This window comes from Perognathus longimembris, chromosome 6, assembly GCF_023159225.1.
Source record: "Perognathus longimembris pacificus isolate PPM17 chromosome 6, ASM2315922v1, whole genome shotgun sequence".
Classification (NCBI taxonomy): Eukaryota; Metazoa; Chordata; class Mammalia; order Rodentia; family Heteromyidae; genus Perognathus; species Perognathus longimembris.
In genome coordinates, this window is record NC_063166.1 from 36,192,962 (window position 1) to 36,210,077 (window position 17,116).

Here is a 17,116-nt window from a genome sequence, read left to right on the forward strand (position 1 = left end):
CCCCATGACTGACAAAGAAAAAAAAAAAAAGCAAACCATCTATTAAGATATTAGTATTATGTTGTTATAAGGCCTATTTGTCATTGGGCACACAACTATGGCTCACACCTGGAATGAATCCTAGCTGCTCAGAAGGCTGAGATCAGAACCAGTCTGAGTAGACAAACTCGAAAAGACAGAAGTAGAAGTATGGCTCAAGTGGTAGAGCAACAGCTGTGAGAGAGAAGGCTGAACAAGAGCATTAAAGCCCTGAGTTTAAGCCCCAGTACACATGTGTAAAGACAGACAGACAGACAGACAGACACAGACACAAGACACACACACACATTAATTGTGAACTCATGGTTTGAAGCGTATTTATTGAAAAATGATACGTACTCCCACAGATCATAACCACATGCAATTATAATTATACAGCTTACTGGATTATGACATAAACCTAATTAATGCATATAATCATTTTATTTATATTTTTTGCTTTCTTCTTTTATGACTATGATGTCTTTCTCCATCCCTGAAATAAAAAAGGTATTTTAAAATGTATTTAAGTGATGGACATAACAATATCAGAGCACTGAAATAATATTCAATAGTAATGTAGCTTTATTAGAAAGGAGCTACAAGAAATTAAGAACTGAATGATAACTTGGTTTTGTCTTGTTTCATTTTTTGCAGTCCTAGGGCTTGAATTCAGGGCCTGGGTACTGTCCCTGAGTTTTTGTGCTCAATCTCACTTTTTGCTGATTATTTAGTGATAAGAGTCTCCAGGACTTTCCAGCCCAGGCTGCCTTAAAACCAAAATCAAATCTCAGCCTGCAGATAGGCTTACAGATAGAATTAGATAGGACTACAGGTGTGAGCGATTAGTGTACAGCAAAGTAATTTGTTTTAAGAGGAAATTAGGAAAATCAATTATAAACTAAGAACAAAACTAAAATAGGTGTGAGCAAAATAAATGTATGCCCTGGAGTTCTGCTTTAAAATTAACTTTGAATGCACATGATAGAACCTAAGAGTAATTTCAAATAGAATTTTAGTCACATGGAGAATTAAAGAACTGATTTTTTTAAATTCTGTCTATCAACTTATTCCACCTCAGGTTAGATATCAAAAACTTAGCTTACCCTATTAAGAATTATATCCTGCTAATACTTCACTTATCCTGTCTAAAGGACATTTATTTCACATTTAGATTTTGAGGATTTCAAATGTACTCATTCTATGGGGATGGAAAAGATGGAAGAAACAGTAAAAAATTTCAAGTGAAAGCACTTAAGTTCTGAAGATAAGCAGGACCTAACTTGTGTACATATAATCATATTGTATAAATCAGAAGAAAATTCCTGATGGTAGCAAGATGAGAAAAAATGCCAAATAGAGAAAGCTTTACTAATTCTTCATTACCAGTGGCCCTGGAAAGATAGGATATCATAATATGAAAGCCTATTATTTGACAGGAGCCATGCACATAAACCAGAGTATGACAGGCACCCTGCCTTCAAAGGAGCTCAGAGTCTAGTAGAGAAAGTAATGACTATGACATTCAACAACAAGCATAAGGTGGCATGACTATAGGAGGAAAAAGAGGAATCTTTATCCAAATGAGTGTAAAAGACTTCAGGAAATGACAGGAGCCGGGTTTAGCTTCCATTCTCCCTCTGAAGTTTGTTGCTGTTCTGGTTAACTTATTTATTTTGGAGGAACAGAGTTTTAACTCAAGGCAATTCTGATTTCAGGCTCCTGAAATTTAGGAGGCTAGAATTCCAAGCATAAGCCACCAATGCCTGATGATAGAGCTTGTTTTAAAGACTAAGAATTTCCTAAGAAGGCTTAAAAAAAAAAAGGTAGCAGAATAGAATACAATGAGAGCAAAGGCAAAGATGTAGATGTGGGTCCTATCCCACTAACAGGGATAAGAGTAACAGGGAGAGGGGGAAGGTGGGAGAAAAATGAGGGAGGAGGTAATAAGTTTGATATGAAATGTACTCACTGCCTTACACATGAAACTGTAACCCCTCTGACAATAAATACTTTAAAAAAAAAAAAAGAATAACAGGGAGAAAGAGTATTGAGAAAAAGATGTTTAGTTACTTATATAGCCCTGATGAGCATGAGATCCAGGCAGATGGCCAGAAAGTAGCTGGTACACAGGAATAAACCTCAGATTTAAATTTAGCACTCTGTATTAACTTATATTTCCCAGCTATCAAAATTATATTAGTAAGGGTTAATAGTAACGGCAAAAATGACTGGTGTTAGTTTGGATTTCTTTCTGCCACTAACTACACTTCAAATGAGGAATCAGTAAGAAAATTTTAAAAAAAATTTAAAAGGAGGGTAAGAGGTAAAGAGCAGAGAAAAGAATCCATGCAAACACCATTTTAAGACAATTATTGGTTTAACCAGACAAAACTTTCCTGTGTCTTGGCGAAGAAGCAAGTGATAAGAAAGGGTAAGCCACACCTTAATGCACACATAGAAAACTCAGTCACCAGAGGGTGGTATCTGAACTGAACTACGAGTCTCCCCTTGCTTTACTTCACAATGTGAAAACAGAGCTGGTCTGCTTTTCAAGAGTAAACAATTCAATGTTGGATGAACATAGTTAGACTCACCTCTCTTTTCTCCTTCTCGACACAGAGTTTTTATCCCTATCCTTATTTCTTTTTCGTTTATGTGGACTCCTACTCCAATCCCTTCTATATTGTGAACTTTCTGTATCAAAATAGCTTCCACCAGACTGTCGAGAATCTATTGAGACTGATCGCCTCTCTTCATTCCTGAAACAGAGGAAATGTTAATCACTCCATTTCACCTCCAATCCCTAATACACATAAGACAGCAACCTAACTAGCATAAACTATTCTGTATCATACAAACAGTACAAGGGTCCAAATAAACACAAATAATTTTATACTTCATAAGGGAGGTTTAAAAAAAATTGTTCTGGTAACATGCTTCACTTAATATAGTGGCTTCCCTAAGACTCTTCCATAAAACTAGCAAGGTCATAGAATAATTTTTGTATATTCCTTTTAAAAAAGTTTCTGAGGAGTAAGTTTATTTTGGTTTTATTTGAACTCATCAACCTAAAATTACAGAAATGGCTGAATACTGGTGGCTTATACCTAATAGCTTCTCAGAAGAGAAGCTTCTGAGCATCAAGGTTTGAAGAAAACCTGAACAGAAAAGTTCAGAAGACTCTTTTTTTTTTTTTGGCCAGTCCTGGGGCTTGGACTCAGGGCCTGAGCACTGTCCCTGGCTTCTTTTTGGCTCAAGGCTAGCACTCTGCCACTTGAGCCACAGCGCCGCTTCTGGCCGTTTTCTGTATATGTGGTGCTGGGGAATTGAACCCAGGGCCTCATGTATACGAGGCAAGCACTCTTGCCACTAGGCCATATCCCCAGCCCCAGAAGACTCTTATCTCCAAAAAACTGCAGAAAAGCTAGAAGTGGATGAAGTGGCAGAGCTCCAATCTTACCAAAAAACCAAACAAGAGCATGGGGCCCTAAGTTTAATCCCCAATATGTACTACCACTAATAATAATAATAAATTATAGAAATGGTGCATCAGGGACTGTAATTATAAGAAGCCGGGGGGGGGGGTGGCTAGGAATGTGGCCTAGTGGTAAACTGCCTGCCTTGCATGCACAAAGCCCTGGGTTCAATTCCTCAGCACCACATAAGCAGAAAAAGCCTCAAGTGGCACTATGCAAAAAGAAGCCAGAGACAGTGCTCAAGCCCCAAGTCTAAGCCCCAGGACTGGCAAAAAAAAAAAAAAAAAAAAAAGCACAAGTTAGGAACTTGCTGGAATAATTGAAGAGGCTTTTCTTGGACCCCAAATATTTCTAGAAATCAATCTCCATCATTTCCAGCTAGAGCTATTTCAGCTTTAAAAGCAGTCACAGTAAATTATTAATTGGGCTACACACAAGTATCTTATCTGGTTAGAGAGAACTAATGGGGTAAAAGCACAAAGAATAGGTTAAAGACATTGATTCTATTCAGTAAGGCTAGAAGACTGAAAGAATTCTTAGCCTCGTATCCTCACCATCCTACTCCTCGTATCCTCACCATCCTACTCCTCGCATCTCTGAAAATGCATGAGTGCTACTGACTTTCCATTTCCTTCTTTCTCTAGTAACAAGGACTTACAATCTGAGTGGGCAGAGAAGGAAAGAGACACTCTTTGTCCTTCCCTCAGTCCTTTTTAAAACTATTTTTTTTAAGTGTGAGCCTTTATTTGGTATGAGTGCTGGGGTTTTTGTTTTGGTTTTTTTGGCCAGTCCTGGGGCTTGGACTGAGCACTGTCCTTGGCTTCTTTTTGCCACTTGAGCCACAGCGCCACTTCTGGCTGTTTTCTGTATATGTGGTGCTGAGGAATTGAACCCAGGGCTTCATGTATATGAGGAAAGCACTCTGCCTCTAGGCCTTATCTCCAGCCCCTCAGTCCTTTTTAAGTATAATTAATTTAGTCTTTTTTAAGTAAAATAATCCTGAGCACTGACGACAATATCACAGTATGTTACATAGGTCTTGAAAACGTTAACATTAACAATTATAAGTAATATATTTTAAAAGATAGTATTTTAAGGCATCAGTAATCAAAGAACTTCAGGGGTAGAGGCAAGAGGATCAAAAGCCTAGATTACATGCTGAGTTCAATCGAGCCTGACATAAGGTGAGCCTGACATAAGGTGAGATCCTATCTCAAAAATACATGAGCTGTGTGGTAGAGCACTTCCCTAGTACTGCATAGGTCCTGTGTTCAATTCTAACACCATAAAATAATAATAAATGAAATAACACCAACAGTTTAACCAACTAAGACACTGTCATACTTCTCAGAATAATCCTCTGCTTTTTCCTGCTCTTCTCGCCAATGGTTACTGAGTTCTTCCATGTGTACATTTATCACATCTCGAATCACCTTGGGAGAAACAAGCACCAAATATCAAATGAAGTTGTTTGGAAATTAATGACTATAAAGCCAGAAGAATCAGTGCTAAAAACCAAGAATTTACTAAAAGTCATGTCCTAACAGACTATGACATGTATGCATTTTAAAGAATGCAAGATTTTACCTCAAAATAGAGCAAAAAAAAAAAAGTGTGGTTCAGGTGGCAAAGTACCTCCCTAGTAAAATTTAAGCCTCTTGAGTTTAAACCCCAGATTAAAATTTAAACAGAACACCTTGAACCAAGGTCTGTTGAAAACTTAAGACTCTCCTCATGATACATCTCAAAAATTGACTTTTAAGACTGTACCACCTTTATGTAAGACTGGTACTCTAACAGCCTTTGCCTAGTAAGAGTAGGTCTAAACGTGCCCCAGCAATCAGGTTCAAATCAGATTATGGCCATCTAGGCAGGTTTCTTCACAAAACCTCCAAAGACTTGAAGAAATCCAGAATACACTAGAAAATTATCTACAAGGAATTTTTGTTCTCAATCTTAATCTACAAAGTAATGTAGAACTTACCTCGGTGTATGATTTCTTCGTTATGTGAACATTCTTTGCTCTATAGGACTGGCGTCTTCTTTTGTAATCTCTCACTTCTGCCAGGATTTCAAGGTAAGACTTTGGACTCTTTCGGCTATTATCTAATTTAAAAAAAAAAATTGTATCCTTAGGGTGTTCTTGTGTCCTGGGGCTGGAATTCAGGGCCTGGACACTGTCTCTGAGCTTTTGTGCTCAAGACTCTTAAACTTTGAGCCACAGCACCGTTTCCAGCTTTATGGTAGTTAATTGGAGATTGAGAGTCTCATGGACTTTCCTGCCTGGGCTGCCTCTGAAACACAATCTTAGGATCTCAGCTTCTTCAGTAGGTAGGATTACAGGCTTGAGCCACTGATAACCAGCTTTACCATATCCTTAGGAATTTTGAAATTTTCAAGAACTACCAGGAAATAACAAAAACATCACAGTTTCAAGATAATATGCATAACAGTTTGTGTGTTATACATATGCACACACAGTGTTTTACATCATTGCATATCTCTAACCATTAATTGAACATAAGAGTGTTTAAGGGCTGGGGATATAGCCTAGTGGCAAGAGTGCCTGCCTCGGATACACGAGGCCCTAGGTTCGATTCCCCAGCACCACATATACAGAAAACGGCCAGAAGCGGCGCTGTGGCTCAGGTGGCAGAGTGCTAGCCTTGAGCGGGAAGAAGCCAGGGACAGTGCTCAGGCCCTGAGTCCAAGGCCCAGGACTGGCCAAAAAAAAAAAAAAAAGAGTGTTTAAGTCCACAAACTAAAGTAACAATATAGTAATAAGCAGCATTCTGACAGAAAAAAGGTATGCTTAATGTAAAAAGTCTGAGTAACAAGGTGCTTGGTGGTTCACAACTAAAATCTTAGCTACTTAGAAGGCTGAGATCTGAGGATGGCAGTTCAAAGAAAGCCTGGACAGCAAAGTCTGTGAGACTCTTTATGTCCAATTAACCACTAGAAAACCAGAAATGGCGCCGTGGCTCAAAGTGGTAGAGTGCTAGCCTTGAGCAAAAAAGCTCACAGACAGCGCCATGGAGCTGAGTTCAAGCCCCATGGCACTCTCTCACACACACACACACACACACACACACACACACACACACACACATACACAAATCACCTTAATATGCTAATACTTTCCTCAACTCAGAGTGGCAGTATAATGAAATAATTTTAAGAACATGCAAAAAAGGGCTGGGGATATAGCCTAGTGGCAAGAGTGCCTGCCTCGGATACATGAGGCCCTAGGTTCGATTCCCCAGCACCACATATACAGAAAACGGCCAGAAGTGGCGCTGTGGCTCAAGTGGCAGAGTGCTAGCCTTGAGCGGGAAGAAGCCAGGGACAGTGCTCAGGCCCTGAGTCCAAGGCCCAGGACTGGCCAAAAAAAAAAAAAAAAAAAAAAAGAACATGCAAAATGATATGATAGTAAGAAATGAATAATATTTATTTCAAACCTTGATTGACTTTGGCAGCCAAATCAACAAAGAGATCACTGTCATTTTCAATAATATTGGAATCAGAGCACTTTTTCTTCGTCTCTTCAACAACAAAATCATAAACGGCAAGACGATCAGCTTGGGTTAGATCACAAACAAACCGTTTGTGATTCAGAGGGACTTCAACAGGTAGTGAAGAATACATTCCTAGGGTAAAAATAAAGCCACAAGAATAAATAATATATGAAGCACTGTGAACTTAAAAAATCTACTACTTTGCACATGTGATACAACAGTGCAATATTAACACCCACTGTTTTTTATATAATAATCTCTAAATATACACATCAACACATCTATGTAATAACTGGTAAACCAAGGCTATCCTGAACATTATGTATGGTAAGTATGTACCATCCAATATTGTTAGGACAGACCCCATGAGACAAGCAGCAATAATCAACATTAAGAAAACCATGGTCGTAAGGAAACCTTTTGTTATGAAATTTTAGTACCTTGCCTCAGGTTGGCTCAAGGTATCTCTTGCCTCTGCCTCCCAGATAGCTGGCACTATAGGTGTATACCACACTACCCACTTAAGAAAGTCCTTTGGATAATTTTTAAGATTGCCCATACTACAAAAATGCTTATTACTTCCTGTGTATATGGTTTTCCTCATAAAAGCTGAAGAAAAATGTTTTCAATAATCAACATTATGGTTATTTTTCAAACTGGGAAGGAAGGAAAGAGAGAAGAGGGGAAATGGAAGGAAAGGGGGGAAGGAGGGAGGGAGAGAAGAAAGGAAGGAGAAGGAGAAAGGAAGAGAAAGAAAAGAGGAGAAAAAAAGGGGGGGAGAAGAGAAAGAGAATAAATACTTCCTTAGACCAGAGAAACACATATTAAACTGAAACTATACTCATTCTAGTTCCCTGAAGAGGAAGCATACTGGACTAACCAAAGTAGCAGAAAAGTGGTAACAATAGTGCCATTTGATAGTTACAAAACTTTCTAAAATCTGTTTATCCATGACAAAAAGTAAATGCAATACCTTACTATGATATATTAATAAAACACGAAAGAAAAATTTTGCTTTGAGATTCACATGTTCTCAAATAAAATTGCTATAATTATGAATAAAACAACTTAAAACACCACTTTCTAAAGCAAACAAAGGATACAAATTACTAAAGAATTCTAATGTTTGCTAGATCATCCTAAAGTATTGACTGGCTCAAAAAACTATGTACAAGATCAAAGCTCTAATTATTTACTTCTATTAGATCAAGTCTAATCTTCTGAGGACAAAGGCAAAAGAATAAGATGTACTATGAACTAAGAGTTATAACAAGAGAGAGAAAGAAAGAAAAAAGAGGGAAGGAGGCAGGAAGGATTTTAATCCACAAATTAAAAAGCGCTACAGTGGATCTGGGACTGTGTTCTAGTATCAGTAGATAAAGATACTCGGCTACTTTCACTAGACAAGGAGTTTGGAATTAATAAGAAAGGTTTCCTCTAAGTCAGTCAGTTTCATACTAATACTGGTGAGCATTATCAAAAATCCTTTTAGGTAGCCAGCTATTCAATCATTAAATTTTATAATATAAAATTAGCTCTGATAAACCTAATTTCTTGGAGTATATAGGCTATAAAAATATGGGGAAAATATAAAAAGTAGAAAACAATATATTATAAGTAAGCTCCTCACAAACCTATGTTGGTAATCTTTCAACAAAGAAATATAATATCCTCAAAATATTTTGGTATTTTCTGTGACTTACTCATCTTGAATTTCATTATGGCAGATTAATAACCATCTTAAAATTCAACAAAAATTCCAAATCAAAACTGAAATATTTTGACAGCTATTAAGATGGATAAGCATAAACGACACTTTTAAAAGGATATTTGCAAAAAGGATACTGCATATCTTTAAATAAGGAGTACATTCAGGTTCCTAATTCCTCTTATACTCACCCCAATTACTGAAAAAGAAAAAGTACAGGAAAGGTTAAGCAACAAACTACATTCAAATCTTTCAGAACACAGATATTCTGACAAAACAGGACATTTTTAAATAAGCTTACATTTACATAAAATGTGAATTTTTGTGCTATAATTGTGGCCCCTTTTTGGTAGTATTAAAAAAAATGTGGGGTTTTTTTTTTTTCTTTTGCACCGTGGGCTTGATGTAACTCAGGTCCTGGATGCTATCCTTCAGCTTTTTCACTGAAGGCTGGTACACTACTACTTGAGCCAAGGTTTCACTTTCAGCTTTTGGGTGTTAATTGCAAAGAGTCTCATGGGCTTTCTTTCCTACGCTGGCTTCAAACAGTGATCCTCAAATTTCAGCTTCCCACCCCTTTTAATCTTTTTTTTTTCTTTCAGCTGGTCCTGGGGGCTTGAACTCTGGCCCCGAATACTGTTCTTGCCTTCTTTTGCTCAAGGCTAGCACTCTACCACTTGAGCCACACTACCACTTCCAGCTTTGTCTGAATGGTTTATTGGAGATGTCTTTCAAAGTTGAATGCTTGGCTCATGCCTGTAATCCTAACTACTCATAAGACTGAGCTCTGAGAGTTGGGGTTTGAAGCCAGGGAGCAGGAAAGTTCATGAGACACTTATCTTCAATGGACCACTAGAAAACTGGAAGTGGTTCTGTGACTCAAAGTGGTAGAACGCTGCCTTGAGCAGAAAAGCTAAGGGACAGCACCAGGCCATGAGTTCAAGCTCCACTACCATACACACATAATTTCTCAGATTTTCCTGTTGGGGGCTGGCTTCAAACTGCCATCCTAAGATTTCAGCCTCCTGAGTATCTAGGGTTACAGGTATGAGCCACTGGCACCCCCTACACACCACCCCCCCTTTTTTTTTGCCAGTCCTGGGGCTTGAACTCTGGGCCTGGGTGCTGCTCCCGAGCAACTTTTGCTCAAGGTGAGTGCTCTGCCACTCGAGCCACAGCCACTTTCTGATTTTTCTGTGATTAGTTGGAGATAAGAATCTCAAGGACTATCCTATCCCTACTAGCTTCAAACCACAATCCTCAGATCTCAGCTTCCTGAGTAGCTAGGACTACAGATGTGAGCCAGCGCCTGGATAGGTTATACCCTTTTAATCATTTTTAAACGTACAATTCAGAGGCAATATGTTCACACTGCTATGCAACTGTCACCAGCAGACATCTCCAAGACGTCTCATCACCCCAAAATAAAACTCATAATTCTTATTCTTCCTTGTAAATTACTTCTGTCATCAACTCAAGGCATCTCAAACATATGGCATATGGTATTAAACACTAATTAGTAGAAGGAAATGCTTCAAAATACAAATCTAGAATATTATACAGAAATACAGAAGAATTCATACAGAAATAATTCTGTATCATTAAAAATGAAGAAATTCAGACTCAAAGGAGTAAAAATGACTTTCTTTAAAGTCTCACAGCAGAAAGAATGGCAGATCATTTTAGAAATGGTCTTTAGAAAGCCATTCTATCCTGGTTCTTTAAGGTTCTAGAAAGACACTGGGCTTTAAATCATGGCCAGTCTCAAAAACACTTCATGAGACATAACCATGGCTACCTGAATATTCAATGTTGAAGAAAATTAATAAACTCCTAAGTACAGAGGTGCACTGTTGACAGTGTAAATTGGCATCTCCGTTACTGTGCGTGAAGTTGAAGAGTAGATGACAGTCACTGAAATTTGCACCAAGGTTAACAGATCAAGAATTCTGTGTGCTGAGTTTAAGCTTGATAGAACTAATAAAGGAAAAACATATCTCTTAAAATTTTTTCAGTATGTACAAAACAAGTGATTAGGTAGGGAAATACAAAATTTTTCATTCTCCTTTCAAATTAAATAAATCAGTAAGAAGATATTTCCAGATATTCTTGTCCCAAAGCCAAATGTTTAAAAAACATTTAAGGCATAGTGAGCCATAAAAAAAAAAAAATCCTGTTGTGAAATTGGAAGCACTCTACAAAGGATATAAAAAAGTTTCAAAACAGGATTACAAATCACAGAGAAATAGTTTTTCTTAGCAACGATATCTTAATTCATACTACAAAGTTTGAGTCTAGGGCCTGATGCTTGCTAGGCAGATACTTTACCAAACCCCAGCTCCTCTTATCTATCAAAAGAGCTGTCCATTCAGAGTAATTCTTTGATGTACAAGGCTCTGGGTTCAATCCCCAGAACCAGAAAAATAGACTAACTTCAACAAGAGAGAAAAAGAACTCTGATTACAACCTGAGTGACAGCAAGGAGAAAAAGGAAAGCTGTTCTGCAGAAGGTTCAAACAAAAAATTCAGAAATCATTCTAAAAGGAATCAGTCATGCTTTACCTTTTTTTTTTTGGTGACATGTGTAAAACATAGGGCCTTGTGCTTAAGTGGCTGGTACAATATAGTTTAGCCACTCTGCCAGTTTTCAAAATTTTAACCTAGTTTCTATATGTCTCAGGAAGAAACTCCAATGCTGAACAATGAAAAGTACAAAACTCCTCTAAACACAATGTATCTTTTTCTGTGGAAGCTAACCCTAGCATTCATTATCTCAAAGGGGTCAAACCCCCCCAAATTAAAAATTATGCTAAGTGATATCAAAACTTCAACTCATCTTTTTACCTTAAACCTCTTTCTTTTCTTTAACATTACATTTCAACATGCTTGAGATGAATTCTCAGGGTAAGAACCTCACCTTAGCCAAGCTCTTAGGGCTCATGGCTCATGACTGTAATCCTACTACTCAGGAGGCTGAGACCTGCGGACAGAAATTCAAAGCAGCCTGGGCAAGCAAGTCTGAGAGACTCTTCTCCAAATAACCACCAAAAAAGTTGGAAGTGGAACTGTGGCTCAAAGGGTAGCTAAAGAATAGCACCTTGACCCCAAGTTCAAATCCCAGCACTGGCACAGAAAAAAACAAAAAGAAAAAAGTAGGACAATGTATTAGACAACCTCACCATTTAATAATCCAAACCAGGCAACCCACCACTAAAGTGCCTGAGACCATGGGGCATCTAGGCAGGAAATATTTAACTGAAGCAAAACAAATTAGCCTAATGTTAAATATAGAACTTAATATTTTCTTAACCATTTCACAACATTTTTCTTAAAGAAAATTAGAGACATGTTTGTAGGAGAAAAATAATTTGACTCATCCATTAGCTCAAAACTATGATATCACTTACTTTGACTGTAACAATCACCGTCTTTTCCAGCTGTGATCCTAGCATGCTTAATTATCTCAAATTGTGAATCCTTATCTGTCAAAAAAGAAAAATCACAATTATATTATGAGACATGTGTCCAAAACTAAATTATTAACTGGTTTCCAATCCAAGACCTTTGGGCACATTTGCAAACTTTCCAGAATCATGAGAGAAAACATCCATATAATCCATATGCCAATGTAATCTAAATACAGAATTCTTTCCAATGTCTCTAGAGCCTATGTGACCAGATTACAAGAAGTTTAGAAAACACAATAATCAGGCATGTAGGAGTAGCAGCTACAAATGAGAGCAACTAGTAATAGGTAACATGTCTTGGAGGGCAGCTAAGCTTCGGGCACTATCCTAAGTATATTAGATATATCACTTGAACCTAAATGCTACTTTCACTTCTTTCATTTTATAAAGGTATCTAGGCAACAAACAGTTGTAAATATCTTGCTGAAAATTACACATTACTGACAAAACCAGGAGTGGACCCACGGCATTCTGTGTCTAGAGTTTAAGACTTTAATCATTCAGTGAATACCTGAAAAATATCCACATCCTTATTTTTGTTGTAAACCTATGGTATATGCTCGATTTTTGTTATAACATAGAAGGAATGTATCTGCTCTACTGTACAAAATTTTGCAGGATTTCACTATTTAATCTAAGTCTAGCCCCTAATTTCAGATTATAAGAATTAGCTTCACTGTCCATAAATCAACCTTATATTCTCAAGATATAACCCTCTTAATCATAAGCATGCTTATAAAATCTTTTTTTGTACTAGGGCTTGAACTGAGGGCCTAGATCTCTCACTCAGCTTGTATGTTCAGCTAGCATTCTACCACTTGACTCACACCTCCAGATTGGCATTTTTGCTGGTCTATTGGAAATGGAATCTGCAGACCTATCTATCCCAGCTCACTTTGAACTTCTATCCTCCAGGTTTCAGCCTTCTGACTAGGATTACAGGCATGAGCCACTGGGTAGAATGCATTAACTAAGTAATTCAAAAATAAATATTAAAATATTTTAAAGTTATAATCTAATAACATAATACTTACTCAAAGTAATAGAAGGTACCTTCATATTCTCATAGAAAAAATCAGGATTATACATTTCATCCTAAACCATAAAAAAAAAACAGCTTTCTTGAGGATTAGATAATTGAGTATCTTAAGATTCAACATAAACTAACAATAATTTAGTGCCATTTAAATATTTATCGTACTAAGTATATGAAATTAGGCAAGTGCCATCCCACCCTACAAGGACTACTACTTCATGTCAGAAAAGTTCACATCTTGCAGATACTGTAAATATAATAATGCATGAATTATGTGACATGTATATAATATATTGTACCTCTTCTTCTTTCGTATAGCCCAGTTTCCTCAATCTACAAGATTCCATGTGCTTTGCCAAAGATGATTTAGGCATTTGATGATTGGAATCATAAGGACAAATCACAACTTGATCCTATAAAAATTAAACAGAAACAGAGAGGAAAAGAGAATATTTTAAAAATTATTTTAAATTACAAAATATCTCCCTCAATCCCACATCCCTCTAAAGCCTTTGCTTCCTTCAAAGCCTAACTTTGTGAAAAATCTGATTACACTCACTGTCATCTACCTCGCCCATAGCTGTGTCTCACCCACTGATATCAGTTAGTAGGTCACCAGCAACCTTCTTTTGCTAAAGTCAAAGAACATATCAAAGCCCTTTAAACTCCTGGCTATCCATGTAGTTCAAATAGTAGAGCTCCAGGCATGAGCTAGCAGGGTGAGAAAGATCTGTTTGAATTCAGGCCCTGGTATAGGGAAGATTAAATGCAAGAGGTAGAGAGATTTGAATCTTGAAAGGCCATGACCCACTTGTCCATTTCTGTCTTCCTGACACAACACTTTCCACATTCTTTCTACCTGTCTGGATCTAGAAAGATCCAACTAGAAAGTTGGTTCCTCTGATGATGTTTCTTTTTTAGCTTGTCCCCTTTAAAAACAGGTGTTTCGCAGAAGGCTAACAACCCCTTGCCATTCAGTAAGTGCTTATAAGGAATGTTACAGCTCCAATTCTAACCCAGCAGTGATGACTCCCAAAACCTAGACCATTAGACCTAGCTTCTCTCTTGAGTAACTTTAGACTAAAATCACTAAAAATTCAACATGAACAAAACTAAATTCAATATATTCATGGCCTCCTAATACCCAAACTTATTTCCTTTGCATCTTCCCATTTCAGTGAAAAGTTCTACCTGCTTATGCAAGAGACTGCCTCTTCTGACCCTCACTCATCTCCTCATTTATTCAGGCCTGCTAATTCTCCAAAATTAGTCTCTGAAATCCTCTAAAGTGAGCTCTATTCCCACTGCCACCTCACAGTTCAGGATATACCTTCTCTCTTGGATTACACCAGCATCTCCTAACTACTTTCCATCAATGCTTCATCTTACTGCACTAAAATCTAGTCTCCACAATGCCTCTACTCTGAATCCATGCTGAGCAAAACTGAGCAAGGACATGAGCTTTTTTTTGCCTCAGTTTCATCATCTAAGAACTTATTCTTTCACAAAGCTATTGTGGAGATGTTTACACACATTAAGCAACTTGAATAGAGACGGGTACACTCAAAGTATTCAACAATTAGGTAGTTGTCTTATTAAAATGCAAGTATGATTTTGATATGTCTTGGCATAAACTATTTTTCATTTTCTTTCCTTTTTCGCTGGGCAATAATATTACCTATAATTCTATTCAGGAGGCTGTGATCGGAAGCTTTCAGCCTGTACAAACTTGTAATTCTCCAATTAACCAGCAAAAAGCCAGAAGTGGAGCTGTAGCTTGGTAGGCCATCAACCTTAAGCAGAAAAGGCTAAGGACAGCATCTAGATCCTGAGTGTAAGTTCCAATAAGGGGGAGAGGGGAATTCCCCCCTAAATCTAGCTAGGCAATGTGCTTCACATCTGTAATGCCCAGCTACTGAAGAGGCAGAGATTAGGAAGACTATGGTTCAAAACCAGTCCAGGCAAAAAGTTAGCAAGAACCCATCTCAACAAAACAAGGTGGGTATGGAGGTTTCATCTGTAACACCAACTACTCACTCAGGAGGAACTGTACCCCAGGCCAGCCAGAAAAAAGCAAGACTTGACTTCCTTTACTATAACAATCCAGCTCTATCCATCACTGTCATGGCTGCTGCTTCTGTAGTATTCCTCACTACCACCTGACAAGCAGCTCTAGGAGGAAAGAAATGATCACCATCCATTAAATTTCAGTACTACCACCATAGAAGAATGGACACTCGTTAACTATCTGGATTGCATCTATTTTAGGAATTGTAGAAATCATTTATCAGTGGAATTTTTTAAAATATGCAGCAGAACTGGGGCTTGAACAAAGGGCCTAGGTGTCAGCCTTTAGCAGAAAACTTACTGGACAGCGCCCAGTCCCTGAGTTCAAGCCCTAGTTCTGACACAAATTGAAAAAAAAAAAAACTGCGGTTTTAATACAACAGTGAATGGCATATATATGTATATATATATATATATATATATATATTATACTTTAAACATCTCTCAGGAATCAGATATTTAACTTAAATCTGGCAGAGATCATTACAGCATAGTATTATCCAGAAGAAAAAAAAAACATGAAATTATCCTACATTGAATTATTCCCATTCGTCCTACTCCATCGAAAACAAAAACAAGAAAGATGTCTCCCTGGAATACACTTGCCTACATTTTTTTTGGGGGGGTGGGGGTGGGGAGGGCTGTACCGGGGCTTGAATTCTGAACCCGGGCGCTGTCCCTTCCGGCCTTTTTTTTTTTAGTAGTTTATTGGACATGTGAGTCTCACGGACTTTCCTAGCGGAATGGCTTCGAACTGCGATCCTCAGCTCTCTGATTTCCGAGTAGCCACCGGCGCCCGGCCTACATTTTCTTTTTTAGGAAAGCAGCTCTACTGTCCAGGTAGAACTTTAACTATAGAGAGTAACTAGCTGTTGGAGATGTCCTTTAGGAATCCCAGAATCACGAAAGTCCAAGTCAAAAGCACCAGACTGAAGGTATTCACAGTTATCCTGACACCGAATCTCCTGCCCTAAGACCGGGCTAGTCGCCCAGCTCCAAGACCGCGCTCGCCACGCCCAGGCCGCGCGTCAGCAGCGCTGTACCCTCCCCAGCCGTGGCACCGTACCTCTCCTCAAGCCCGCACACCCCAAGGAGGCCGCAACGGAAGGCCCTGGTGCGCCTCGGCCTGGAACCCCGAGACGTCCGGCCGCCCGGGACCCGGAGTCCCCTCGCGACCCTGCGGCCCGATGCGGGTGCCCAGGTCGGAAGCCGCCTCTGCAAAAACCGCGAGCCCAAAGACCCCAGAAAGGCCCAGCAGCCACGCCCTCACCTCCGGCGCCTCCTCTTCCCCAGTGTCCAGCTGAATCAGGCTCCAGCCCAGGGATGTCGTCGCATCTTCCAGCGTCAGGCAGCACTTCTCCACAAACTCGCTCAACTCTTCCTGCAGCCGCCGCCGCTCCTCAATCGGAGGTGGTTCGGCATCCATGGCCACAGCTCCCAAAACTCAGGAAGTAGGCCAGCCGTGCTCGGGGAGCACGGGGCTTTCTGGGAGTTGTGGGCGGGGCTTCTGCGCCACGTGACTCCAACAGCCTACCAGCGAGCGCTTGGGAGGAGCTCGGCGGAGAGCTGGTGGAGGCTTCATTTTTTTTTTTTTCAAATTTTTATTATCAGAGAGGTTACAGTTTCATACATTAGGCATTGGATACATTTCTTGTACTGTTTGTTACCTTGTCCCTCATACCCCCCTCCCCCTCCCCCTTACCCTTTCCCCCCCTGAGGTGTTCAGTTCACTTACACCAAACAATTTTGCAAGTATTGCTTTTGTAGTTGTTTGTCTTTGTTTTAACCTGTGTCTTTCAATTTTGGTATTCCCTTTCAATTTGCTA

At 38.9% G+C, this 17,116-nt stretch overlaps 1 protein-coding gene across 1 annotated transcript; it reads right to left on the bottom strand.

The window, feature by feature from the left end:
- Positions 1-339: 339 nt before the first annotated feature.
- Positions 340-16,742, bottom strand: Snrnp48 (small nuclear ribonucleoprotein U11/U12 subunit 48). Its single transcript, XM_048348547.1, has 9 exons — positions 16,561-16,742; positions 13,523-13,636; positions 13,222-13,282; positions 12,128-12,202; positions 6,956-7,144; positions 5,482-5,603; positions 4,842-4,930; positions 2,616-2,780; positions 340-514 (listed from the first exon to the last, which is right to left on the bottom strand). The coding sequence occupies exons 1-9, from the start codon at positions 16,714-16,716 to the stop codon at positions 466-468; spliced, it is 1,020 nt and encodes a 339-aa protein (XP_048204504.1). The 5' UTR covers positions 16,717-16,742; the 3' UTR covers positions 340-465.
- Positions 16,743-17,116: the final 374 nt, after the last annotated feature.

Coding starts and splice junctions, on each gene's coding strand:
- Snrnp48 (XM_048348547.1), bottom strand. CDS start 16,716: ATGGATGCCGAACCACCTCCGATTGAGGAGCGGCGGCGGCTGCAGGAA. Junction 13,637..16,560: donor GGGAAGAGGAGGCGCCGGAG/GTGAGGGCGTGG, acceptor TAATTTTTATAG/GATCAAGTTGTGATTTGTCC. Junction 4,931..5,481: donor CGAAGAAATCATACACCGAG/GTAAGTTCTACA, acceptor GTTTCTCCCAAG/GTGATTCGAGATGTGATAAA.